Genomic DNA, 12320 nt, shown 5'->3' on the forward strand with positions numbered 1-12320 from the left:
GGGAGCGCCGCCGCGCTCCCAAGCGGCGCACTCTCCAGTGCGCCACCGGGCCGGCTCCCATAAAATATTTTAAACACATACTGATCTTCTTTCTAATCTTTTATTTATTCATTCATTTATTTATTTATCCTTTTTGAGACCGGCCGCACCGCGCTCAGCCAGTGAGTGCACCGGCCATCCCTATATAGGATCCCTATATAGGGCTCGGCCCACTAATCTTTTATTTTTGAAGAGAGATCCTAGTTCACAAATCTAAAAAGGAGTTTTGAAGAATTTCATGAGTTTTTTTTGCTATGTAGTTAAGATTTCTGGTAAAAACTCCTTCTCTCTCATGATCTATGGTGAGGGCTTCTCTTGACTTCTTTCTCTAGCTGGGGAAGCCAGGCTGACGGCTGCTCTTGGAGGTCCTGTGGGAATTCGGTGTCCCCCTTATTTTCAGGACATGTCCAACGATGATGACTCACACCCTGCAGCAGCTGGGATGGCGGGCAGTGCCCATCTCCTGGGGTTCTCTGACGAGATCCTCCTGCATATCCTGAACCACGTCCCTAGCACAGACCTGATTCTGAATGTCCGGCGCACCTGCCGGAAGCTCGCAACCCTGTGCCTTGACAAGAGCCTCATTCACACCGTGTTGCTGCAGAAGGACTATCAGGTAAGCCAGGTGTGGGGGCAGGAGATTAGGATCAGCCTACAGGTAAGTCGTTGACGACTGGCACAGCCCTGCAGTGGGACACTGTGCAGCTGATGAATCAGGAGGCAGGCACTGGAAGTCTTACCTGGACCAGTCTCCAAGATACATTAAATGACAAATATAAGGGGCAGAAAAGTGTGGGTGTTATGCCACGGGGGCAGATATTTGTAGATATTGTTTTGGGAGGGAACTTAGGGCCTCAGGCACGTGAGTAGGGGAGAGTCTCAGTTTCTGGTAGATAGCTAGGAGTGGAATTGCTGGGTCCAGGAGAGGTGCTGGGAGTTTCTTGTAAAGTGAAACATACTGCTGTCCAGTGGCACAATGGGAGGGTGCCATTTCACACCCCACCATGTGTGAAAGTTCCTGTTGCTCTGCCTCCTCGTCAATAGTTGGTGGTGTCAGTTTTTTCAGTTTCAGCAATTCTAATGGGTGGGACATGGTATCTCATTGTGGCTTTAACTGATGAAGGATGCTGCCTGTCATGTTTGCATGAAGTGCCTGGGCCATTTGTGTATCTTCTTTTCAGAAGTGACTGTTCAAGTCTTTTGCCCATTCGTTATTGAGTTGTCTTTTTCTTGGTGAGTTATAGGAGTTCTTTGTATATTTTAGGTACCAGTCAGATATATGTATTGTGAATGTTATCTCCCATATTTTTTTCCCAGTCTGGCTTTGCCTTTCATTTTTTTAACTGTCTTTTGAAGAGCATACATTTTAAATTTTGGTGAAGTCCAATTTGTTGAATTTTTGAGTGCATGCTTTTTGTGTCATATTGAAGAAATCTTTGTTAAACCTGAGGTCATGAAGATTTTCCCCTATGTTGTCTTCTAGATGTTTTATAATTTTTGCTCTTACAGTTAAGTCTATGATACATTTTGTGTTAACCTTTGTATGTGGCATGAAGCAGGGTCGGGGTTCACTTTTTTTGCATATGGCTATCTAGTTGTTCTAGCACCACTTATTGAAAAGATTATCCTTTCCACATTGAATTGCCTTGGAACCTTTGTTGAGAATCAGTTGATGTGTCTTTTTTTTTTTGGTGGCTGGCTGATACGGGGATCCAAACCTGTGACCTTGGGGCTGTGCTCTAGCCAAAGATGATGTATTTAATTAAATTTATTTATTTATTTTATTTTATTATTAATTTTTTGTCTTTTTCGTGACCGGTAAGGGGATTGCAACCCTAGGTGTGGTGTCGCCCACACCGCGCTCAACCAGTGAGTGCACCGGCCATTCCTATATAGGATCCGAACCCGCGGCGGGAGCGTCGCTGCACTCCCAGTGCTGCACTCTGCTGAGTGTGCCACGGGCTCACCGAACCCGCGGCGGGAGCGTCGCTGCACTCCCAGCGCTGCACTCTCCTGAGTGTGCCACGGGCTCGGCCCTTATTTATTTATTTTTAAAAGATGACTGGTAAGGGGATCTTAACCCTTGACTTGGTGTTGTCAGCACCATGCTATCCCAAGTGAGCCATGGGCCGGCCCAAAGATGATGTATTTTAAAGGTAAAAAGAGGGTCCACCCCATATAGGGATGGCCGGTTAGCTCACTGGGTGAGCGTGGTGCTGGCAACCCCAAGTCAAGGGTTAAGATCCCCTTACCAGTCATCTTTAAAAAAAAATAATAATAAAAAAAAATAAAGGTAAAAAGAAACAGAATTCCGTAGGGCGTTGACCTTAATCCATATTTTAGGAGGCTGTGGGAAGGGCTCCTAGCTGTTCTTTCTGGTTATGAAGTGGAGCCTTTGGTACCAGAGTGAGGCCCCACTGGAGCATTTGCTCTTTCTGCTAGAGGGCTCATCTCTGGTGGGGAAGAGAGGCTAAGCATACTCCCTAGAGCACTGACATCAGGCGTCCTGTTCATGAAGGTTTTTTTTCTGTAGAGGAAGGGGTGGGCTCCCCAAGGACAGTGCCAATCATTGTATATGCGGAGGATTTAAAATGTGCCTGTGCTCTGACCACACAGTTCTGTGTATAGACCTTTACCTTAGGGAAGGAATCCAATGCACTGATGCCTCTGTTACATGGATACTTGATGCAGCGTTGTGTATGATGGGACCCCGCTGGAGATGGCTGCAGTGTTTGACTGTGGGTGACCGCCTGCTGTGCTCCCCTGCCTGGTATCTTGTGTTTCACCTAAGCCAGTCCAAGCCATGTCTGTGAGGAATAGTTAATGATGAGAAAATGCATATGATGAGAAAGAAAGCAACCGACAAAGCTAGCTTCATAGGACCTGATTCCAGTTTTGCAGTGTGTGTTAGAGAGACAGGGACCTTGCCCAGGTGGCCTTTCCGTGCACTTGGCCGGCAGGAGGCTTTTGTGGGTGGTCGGGCTCCTCTATAGCTGGAACTCTAAAGCTAGCTTCATAGGACCTGATTCCAGTTTTGCAGTGTGTGTTAGAGAGACAGGGACCTTACCCAGGTGGCCTTTCCATGCACTTGGCCGGCAGGAGGCTTTTGTGGGTGGTCGGGCTCCTCTATAGCTGGAACTCTTTCTTCTTCTTTTTAAACAGCTTTATTGAGATATGACTCATACTGTATAATTCACTCATTTGTTTAAAATGTACAAGTCAATGGTTTTTGGTATATTTGTTGAATTGTGGTAAAATATATATAATGTAAAATTTGTCATTTTAACCATTTTTAAAATTGTGATTTAAAAATACATAAAATTTGCCGCCTTGTCCATTCTTACGTGTTCAGTTCAGTGGCATTATGTACATTCACAATGTTGTGCAACCATCACCACCATCCATCTCTGGAACTTTTTCATCACTCTAAACAGAAATTCTGGAACCATTAAGCAGTACATTCCCTTTTCCCCCCAGCCCCTGGTACCTCTTTTCTACTTTCTGTTCCTATGAATTTGCCTATTCTAGGTATTTCATATAAATGGAATCATGCAATATTTGACTTTTTGTGTTGGGCTTCTTTTTCTTAGCATAATGTGTCTGAGGTTCATCCACGTTGCAGAATGTGTCAGAACTTCTTTCCTTTTTATATCTGAATAATAGGTCATTGTATAGCTAGACTGCCTTTGCTTACCCATTCGTCTGTGGATGGACACTTGGGCGGTTTCCACCTTTTGGTTATTGTGAATAATGCTGCAGTGAACATGGGTGCACAGGTATCTTTCTGAGTCTCTGTTTTCAATTCGTTTGGATATATACCTGAGAGCGGAATTGCTCAGTCATATGGCAATTCTGTACTTAGCTTTTTGAGGAACCCTCAAAAACCATTTTCTACAGTGGCTGCACCATTTTGCATTCCTACCTAGCTGGGGACTCTTGCCACTTGGCTTAAGGTGAGCATGTGGGAATGGAGAGCAGGAGGCCAGCTCCCCCTATCTTGAGTAGAATACCTCTGCAGGATGCCTTGTGGCTCCCTGACTGTTGTCGGAGAGTGTGCATGCTGATGGGGGAGGAGACACCTGGGTGACTTCAGTCCCTTTCCTCCTCTCCCTGCCCTGTCCCTGTTCTGCAGGCGAGCGAGGACAAGGTAAAGCGGCTGGTGAAGGAGATTGGCCTGGAGATCCAGCAGCTGAACATGGCCGGCTGCTACTGGCTGTCGGGCTCCACCATCGAGCATGTTGCCCGGTGCCGCAGCCTGGTGAAAGTGAACCTCTCCGGCTGCCACCTGACCTCCCTGCGCCTCTCTAAGATGCTCTCGGCCCTGCAGAACCTGCGTTCGCTGGCCATCGATGTGAGCCCGGGCTTCGATGCCAGCCAGCTGAGCAGCGAGTGCAAGGCCACACTGAGCCGTGTGCAGGAGTTGAAGCAGACGCTGTTCACACCCTCCTACGGTGTGGTGCCCTGCTGCACCAGCCTCGAGAAGCTACTGCTCTACTTTGAGATCCTGGACCGCACGCGTGAGGGCGCTATCCTCTCAGGCCAGCTCATGGTGGGCCAGAGCAATGTGCCCCACTACCAGAACCTGCGGGTCTTCTATGCTCGGCTGGCGCCGGGCTACATCAACCAGGAGGTGGTGCGGCTGTACCTGGCCGTGCTCAGTGACCGCACACCCGAGAATCTGCATGCTTTCCTCATCTCTGTCCCTGGCAGCTTTGCTGAGAGTGGGGCCACCAAGAACCTCCTGGATTCCATGGCCCGCAACGTGGCCTTGGATGCCCTGCAGCTGCCAAAGTCCTGGCTGAACGGCTCGTCCCTCCTCCAACACATGCAGTTCAACAAGCCCTTTTACTTCAGCTTCAGCCGGTGCACCCTATCTGGTGGCCACCTGATCCAGCGGGTCATCAATGGTGGGAAGGACCTCCGGAGCCTAGCCAGCCTGAATCTCAGCGGCTGTGTCCACTGCCTCTCTCCGGACTCGCTGCTCCGCAAGGCAGAGGATGATATTGACAGTAGCATCCTGGAAACGCTGGTGGTGTCCTGCTGCAACCTGCGGCATCTGAACCTCTCGGCTGCCCACCACCACAGCTCTGAGGGCCTGGGCAGGCACCTTTGCCAGCTCCTGGCTCGGCTGCGCCACCTGCGCTCCCTCTCCCTGCCTGTCTGCTCCATCGCTGACTCAGCGCCACGGGCTGACCGCGCGCCTGCCCAGCCTGTGATGCATGCTGTGCCCCGTGGCTTTGGCAAGAAGGTGCGCATTGGCGTGCAGTCCTACCCCAGCCCCTTCTCGGGCCAGACAGTCCCCCAGCCTTCCTCTGTGTTCTGGTCTCTGCTGAAGAACCTGCCTTTTCTGGAACACCTTGAGCTGATCGGGTCCAATTTCTCCTCTGCCATGCCACGCAACGAGCCTGCCATCCGTAACTCCCTCCCGCCCTGCAGCCGGGCGCAAAATGTCGGGGACTCAGAGGTGGCTGCTATTGGCCAGCTGGCCTTCCTGCGGCATCTGACCCTAGCCCAGCTGCCCAGCATCCTGACAGGCTCTGGGCTGGTCAGCATTGGCCTGCAGTGCCAACAGCTCCAGTCCCTGTCACTGGCCAACCTGGGCATGATGGGGAAGGTGGTCTACATGCCCGCCCTCTCAGACATGTTGCAGCACTGCAAGCGGCTGAAAGACCTCAGGTGAGGGGCCCTGGTGACACCACTGTGGCCTCTGCTGGCTCTCTGGAGGCACTTAGAGGCTGGCAGAGGAAAGCGAGTAGCATGCATTTGCAGACCTGCACTGGGCCTGCTGGTGGTGGAGCTCAGAGAAGGACACAACACAGGTGTCTTGAGCTCAGAGGCTGGGGGTGGGGGCCTCACTGTGTACAATACAGTGCTCAGGCAGGCTTTGGGGAAGTATCTAGCAGAGCCCTAGTGGGGTGCAGGAGGTGGAGTACCTAAGCTTAGCATAATTATTTCTTGTAGTTATTGAGTGAGTGCTCTATACGATGCTGTTGTTGTATAATCTTACTTAATCCTTGTAATGGTCTTGCAAGGTGGCTGTTATTTCCATACAGCAGAGCTGGTACGTGGGGGAGGCAGGTTCGAACTCAGGGCGTTCTGACCCAACTTTGCACTTCTCAAAGGATGTATGGTAGTTACCCGGGGGATGTGGAGCCAAGGCCTTCTGAAACAGTAAGCAGCATGTGCAAAAGCTCCAGAGGCTTGAAAATGTGCCCAAAAGCCAATTGGTTCAGGGTGGCCAAGGCACAGCGGGAGGTGGAAAAGAGTAGGGAAGATGAGGTAGGAGAGGCAGGCAGGTGATGGTGCCGAAGGATTTTAAGCAGGAGGGGGGTGATCTGCTGGCATCCCATGTGGACTGGAGGGGGACAGGGTGGAGAAGACAGAGTGACTGGCTCAGAGTGGGGACCACACACTCCTGGAGGACGATGGTGGCCTGGAGCAGGGACGCAGGACTGATCCAAGAGAATGGAAGGAAGTAGAACCCACAAGCCACAGCCAAGCTTGAAATGGATTCGCACTGAATCATGCTATGAAGCAAAGGGTGTTCTCATGAGGTCCCAGTATTTAAAAGATAAGAATTTGTTAACTTAAGACATATTTGAAAATCTTGGCAGATAGATCTGATCTTGCAAAATTACACAAAATGTAGTGAAGGCAGTGAGCCTCAGCTCTACAAAGGATTCAGGTCGGGGGAGAGAGTGGAGGCAGGGTTTAGATAAATTAGCTGGTCTCTCTGTGGGTCCTTAGCTTCTGGGGTGGATGAGTAGGGGGCAACACCAGGGACATGAAGTCACGTCTCAGCCTAAGGGGCTTTGTTTTGGGCATGTGTGTCATTGTCCTCAGAACAGTTAGTGTTCACGTGGTGCCCTTTGCTGTGGGCTGGGCACTGTACCAGTGATCTCCACAATCCGATGAGAATGGTGTCTTCATTCCCATTTCACAGATGAAGCCATGGAAGCTCAGGGGAGGAGCTGAGTCTCACCTAATCCAAAGTCAGAACTTGACCTTGGCCCTCGAGCCTCGCTGAGTGGAAACAAGTGTGTCCTTTTTTTTTTTTAAAGATGACCGGTAAGGGGATCTTAACCCTTGACTTGGTGTTGTCAGCACCACGCTCAGCCAGTGAGCGAACCGGCCATCCCTATGTGGGATCTGAACCCATGGCCTTGGTGTTATCAGCACCGCACTCTCCCAAGTGAGCCATGGACTGGACCCAATCAGCTACTTTTTTTTTTTTTTTTTCCTTTTTGTCTTTTTTCGTGTCCGGCAACGGATCGCAACCCTCAGTGTCGTGCCCGTACCGGACGGGTACCGGCAACGGGATCACAACCCTCGGTGTCGCACCCGCACCTCTCTCAGCCAGTGAGCGGGAACTGGTCTGTATGTGGGATCCGAACCCTCGGCAGGAGCACCGCCACGCTCCCAAGCGGTGCACTGTAGCAGTGCGCCACCGGGCCGGCCCCAAGTGTGTCCTTTGTAAACCTCCACTCTCTCCCTCTGAAGGCTTCGACATGACAGGAAATGGGCCAGAACTGAGTGGAAGCCTCCAGAGTGCTTTGCCGCTCACACCCTGGAGCCTCCCAGAGCGGCTCAGCCAGGCAGCTGCTGCCCCCGCTCACCTCCTCCTCCAAGTACAGCCCTGCTGAGGCTTCTGAGTTCCTGTTAGTGTTGGGTCGAGAAGCCCAGGATCAATCCTGGGCCTCCAAATGGTGGAGCAGATTGCTAGAAACCTCTGTGTTTCCTGCCCTGTTTCATCAACACACCCTGAATGTGCAGCTTCTATCGGCAGCTGAGCAAACGCAGAGCCCCATGTCTCAGATCACGCTCTGATACTGTGCACCCCAGTTACGGGTGCTTTCAGAACCACACTGCTGAGTTTTCAGAATCCCCCTGCATTCAAAATTTGAGTCAAAGTTAATGTAAATTTGGGGCTTCTTTTCTGCATGAAGGGAAAACATCGTAGCCACACATATCCGAGAGTTCCAGGCTCTGAACACAGCAGTCAGCCCCTTTGCTCCTGTTAGGAGACTTTCTGACTTCTGAGGGGTGCAGATGCCTTTCTCCTCATCTGTGCCTCTCTCTGCAGCCACCCAGGCATCAGCTCCCACTTTTCTTGCTGGTTCATCTCATCCTGTGTCTCCTGCCATCTTGTTTATTTCCGTGCCTTGACTGTCACATTCCTGGCCTTTCCTGGAGTGCTGATGCGTGGTCTTGAATCTGCAAATGCATCACAAAATACATTTAGCAAATGAAAAGCCATCCAGAGTTTGCTACCCTGTCACCCTGTTCACCTCCTGTGATTGGGAATCAAATAATTCCTAAATTCGGGGAGCCCAAGCGAGCATTTGAGTTCTAACTTGATTAAACTCTGAGCAGAGGGCTTTCTGGTTCTGTCAGTGTAGCCGTCAGTTTGTTGCTTGCCGGCACATTAAACCTCGCTCTTTTTCTGACTGTACCACAGCCAAACCATTTGGTCGTTATCAGGGAGTGTTTGACAAAAACAGAAACTGGTGAAGGTAGAATAAAGTACTACATTCTCCTAATTTAAAAAGCCAGAGTACTAAAAGCCATGTAGTGAAACCCAGCAGGCTCCCTCCAGCCCTGGCCTCAAGTCCAGAGGGACCTGAGCTGCCAGCCCTGGCCTCAAATCCAGAGGGACCTGAGCTGCCAGCCCAGGGTGAGGGCTGGCCTGAGGGAGTCGTTCTGGAGTCCTCAGCATGTAGATGGCAGATGGCCATGGAACTGATGAGCCCACAGATTGGGCCGTGGGGCACCTGATGAAAACTGGTCAGGAAGAGGAGGAAGAATCAGCAGAAGAGACTGAGCAGGAGCTGCCGGTGAAGGAGGCCCTGGAGGGGGGCGGGGAGGAGTATGGGGGGCTGAAGGTGGGGGAGGGCCGCACCGTGGTTGGAGTGTACCTTTGAGCTCTGGTGATGTCTGCCGGTGCTTTCTACGAGCTTTCCACAGGTGTTGACCCCTCTGATGTTCTCAACAACCCCATGAGTGTAGGTACTGTTTTCCCACTTTGCGGATGAGGAAAGGAAGGCTCAGAGTTAATGAACTTGCCCAGATCATACAGCCAGTTTGTGCGCAGCTGGGAGTGTTTCCTGCCACACGAGACGAGTGGGCATTGAATGTGGCAGCGCAGCAGGATTTAGGGGTCACTGAGTGGACTCCAGGATGTGGGATGTGATCCTGTGACAGAGCATCTTCCCCAGGAGTAGGGCCATGCTTGCATTGGGGGAGGCCCATGGGACTTGGGATGAGTAAGTTTTGTAGGGCGGCCTGAGAACTGGACTGCTGCTCATAATGGCACCTCTGTTCATAAATCGAGCCTGTGCCCAGCAGCCACCAAGAACCACGTCTGCTCTGAGTTGGGTACTGCCTGTTCAGAACAAACACCAGTTTCTAGAATGCAGCCAAATGGCCCCGTTCCTCTGGATTCCTGCCTTCTGCGGCAAGCGGGCCCAGGGAAGCTGGAGTGAAAGGAGCAGGTGGCACTCACTGGCCTGTGGGCAGGAGCTGCACAGAGGAAATGGTATTCTGGACCCAGGGGGCCGGGCACACTGTTCTCTAGGCTGCCTCCCTGCACTGCCAGAGCTGCCAGGGCTCCCGTGCTTCTTGGTGGAATGTTCCTGAGATGACAGACCTTGGGACCTCAGGCTGGCCAGCTGGCTGCTGTCAGCCATCATGTTCTCACCATCATGAACCCAAGCTTTATGCCAGCCAGGCTCCTGGTGGGAGGAAGTGGTGCAGGAACAAGTTGTTCTGGCTGGGGCCCTCACGGCTCTGGATTTGTGGCCTACCTTGGTAGTGAGAGGATTACAGGTCGGGCAGAAAAGGGCAAGATTGATTAAGCCCTGCCTTGTGGTGGAGGGAGGGGGAGAGCATTACCCTGAGTCACTCTGGGATGCTGTGACCTCAGAACCAGGGCAGTGTCTGGGCAGAAGTAAGAGCTATATCAGAGCCAGGCCCTGGCGTGCTGTCCCTGGAACACCTTTGAGGCCTGGGTGCTGCTCGGGTGGCCAGCAGAGAGGTCCCCTGCCCCACTGTGATCTGAGTGCTGTCTTGTATCCACAGATGCACGGGGAGACCCAAGTCACCCCTCAGCGGGATTTGGAGGCCAGATTCTCATTGGTGGGAAGGACGAGGGATGAGGGGAGGAAGAAACACGGGCCTCCTAAGCTGGGGCCAATTGCAGTGTATCTCTTTTCCCCATCCCCTGCCCTACCTCCAGATGCTGTAGGCCCCTCCCCTTAGGTCAGTTCTGCCAGCCATCCTGGGTGGTATACTGGGCCTCTCCTGCACATTGTGCCGGGGGACGGGGAACTGGTGGAAGGTTTGGAGCTGGTGGAAGGTTTGGACCTGCTGCCCGCCCCCACGAGTGGACAAGACACTCTCCCACCAGGCCTGCCCCCACCCTGAACACCTGTGACTTTTTTCAGGGCAGAAGAATCTGGAAGAGTCTGCCGAGTTGAAAAAAGGTTTAACGTGTGTGTGTATATATACATGCAGACACACATGCAATCACATACGTGCACGCGTGCACATGCGCACATCCACACCCACACACAGGAGGTCTGGAGGAGATCTTAGGCGGGTAGTGCAGACATGCATCGCCACCTGGTGGCTGAGGCGTCCAGCAGCCATCCTCAGCCTCCTTCCTATTTTTATCCCCTGTGGTCTGGTCCCGGTGTTTCCTCGCTGCTCTGGGAACAGCCAAGGTGACTTTGCAGCTCAGCTGTAATGGTGCTTCCAGTATCTTTTTCCCATTTTCCCACTTTCAGATCTGAAAAGGGATGTTTACCTTAAAGATAGAACCCAGTAGTGTGTTCAAACATTTTTCTTGAGAAAAATGAGCTAAAAATTCAAATCGATAATAGGAATGCCACTTCTTAGCTGTCTGGGCTCTGCCTGACTTAGGTGACTATCTTGTCTTTGGTGAGGGTGAATTAAAACTCCACATGGCCACGTTTTTATCCCTGAGAGGCATCTGCTCTGCTCATGGCCATTGGGACTCTTCTCCTGTGTCCTTAAGGATGAAATTCATTAAATGGTGTCTGTGGGGTGAGAATTGTGCTCTGGGAGCATGGTGAACCTGAGGGGCTGTGGGCAAAGAGGTTGGTGACCTTGAGCCAGTGTCCTTAGCTGGGTCTGGAGACAGTGGCAGGCTGATTGCATCAGGCCCAATGGGTCCCCCAAATCAGGATCTCCCAGGGAGACCCCATGGCTCTGAGTAGTCCCTCAGCCCTCCAGGGGATTGTGGTGTAGACAGGTATGGGCACAACTGGGTCAGGCCCCAAACCAGGAGGCCCCCCACTCACAGCATGGTGTGCAGGGTTCCTCCGTGGGGATTTCATGCCGTCCTCTCTCCCCACAGGCTGGAGCAGCCCTACTTCAGTGCCAACGCCCAGTTCTTCCAGGCGCTAGGCCAGTGCCCCTCCCTGCAGCGCCTGTGCCTGGTCTCCCGCAGCGGCACCCTGCAGCCTGACGCCGTGCTGGCCTTCATGGCCCGCTGCCTGCATGTTGTTGTGTGTCACTTGTTCACCGGGGAGTCCCTCGCCACCTGCAAGAGCCTGCAGCAGTCACTTCTCCGCAGGTGAGTGGCGTGGCTGGGCACGGCCTTGGGGTTGGCCAGAAGGCCTTGGATGGCACCACCACCCCACGACCTGGTCCCAAAGCTGCTGCTCCTCCAGCTTCTCTGAGTGTCTTCCAGTGATGTCAAGGAGTTAAAGAACACTAGGCAGTAATGGAGTGAGAGCAAAGGGTTTGGTCTTCTGCAGCAGCACTATATCTCCCTGGGCCTTGTCCCGGCTACATGGTGAATGTTCTAGAGCGTTCAAGCCCCTTTCTCCCAAGTACAAAAGTATTCTTTATTTGTCTGTATTTTATCATAAATTTTTCTTTGGTGTATAAAGTACAAACCCCTGAATTTGTTTCCTCCCTAACTTTTTATTTTAAAATAATTTTAGAAAAGTTGCAAAAAATGAAAAAGTATTAGAGTTCCCAAATACCTTTAACCCAACTTCCCCTAATGTGATGTTATGCAGACCCACAGTATGTTATCAAAAGGTGGAATTTGCAGTGCGGTACTTCTAACCAGTTTAGTGATCTCAGAGTTTTGTCACTTTTCCCACAAGTGCCCTTTTTCTGTTTAAGGGTCTATTCAGAGCCCCTCCTTGTGGTTTTTTTTTTTTTGGTGGCTGACTGGTACAGGAATCAAACCCTGGACTTTGGTGTTATCTGCACCATGCTCTAACCAGCTGGGCTAACTGGACAGCCCC

The 12320-nt window shown here is 51.7% G+C and overlaps 1 protein-coding gene across 1 annotated transcript in view; it reads left to right on the plus strand.

Annotated features, from left to right (window-relative positions):
* FBXL18 (F-box and leucine-rich repeat protein 18) overlaps positions 1 to 11639 on the plus strand; it is a 16818-nt gene extending 5179 nt beyond the window's left edge. Inside the window, exons 2-4 of the mRNA XM_008575958.1 lie at positions 440 to 655; positions 4172 to 5715; positions 11417 to 11639. Of these exons, the coding sequence (XP_008574180.1) occupies positions 440 to 655; positions 4172 to 5715; positions 11417 to 11639 (1983 nt within the window). The remainder of the gene's footprint in view (positions 1 to 439; positions 656 to 4171; positions 5716 to 11416) is intronic.
* The last annotated feature ends 681 nt before the right edge of the window (positions 11640 to 12320 follow it).

This window comes from Galeopterus variegatus, unplaced genomic scaffold, assembly GCF_000696425.1.
Source record: "Galeopterus variegatus unplaced genomic scaffold, G_variegatus-3.0.2 Scaffold1264, whole genome shotgun sequence".
Classification (NCBI taxonomy): domain Eukaryota; kingdom Metazoa; phylum Chordata; class Mammalia; order Dermoptera; family Cynocephalidae; genus Galeopterus; species Galeopterus variegatus.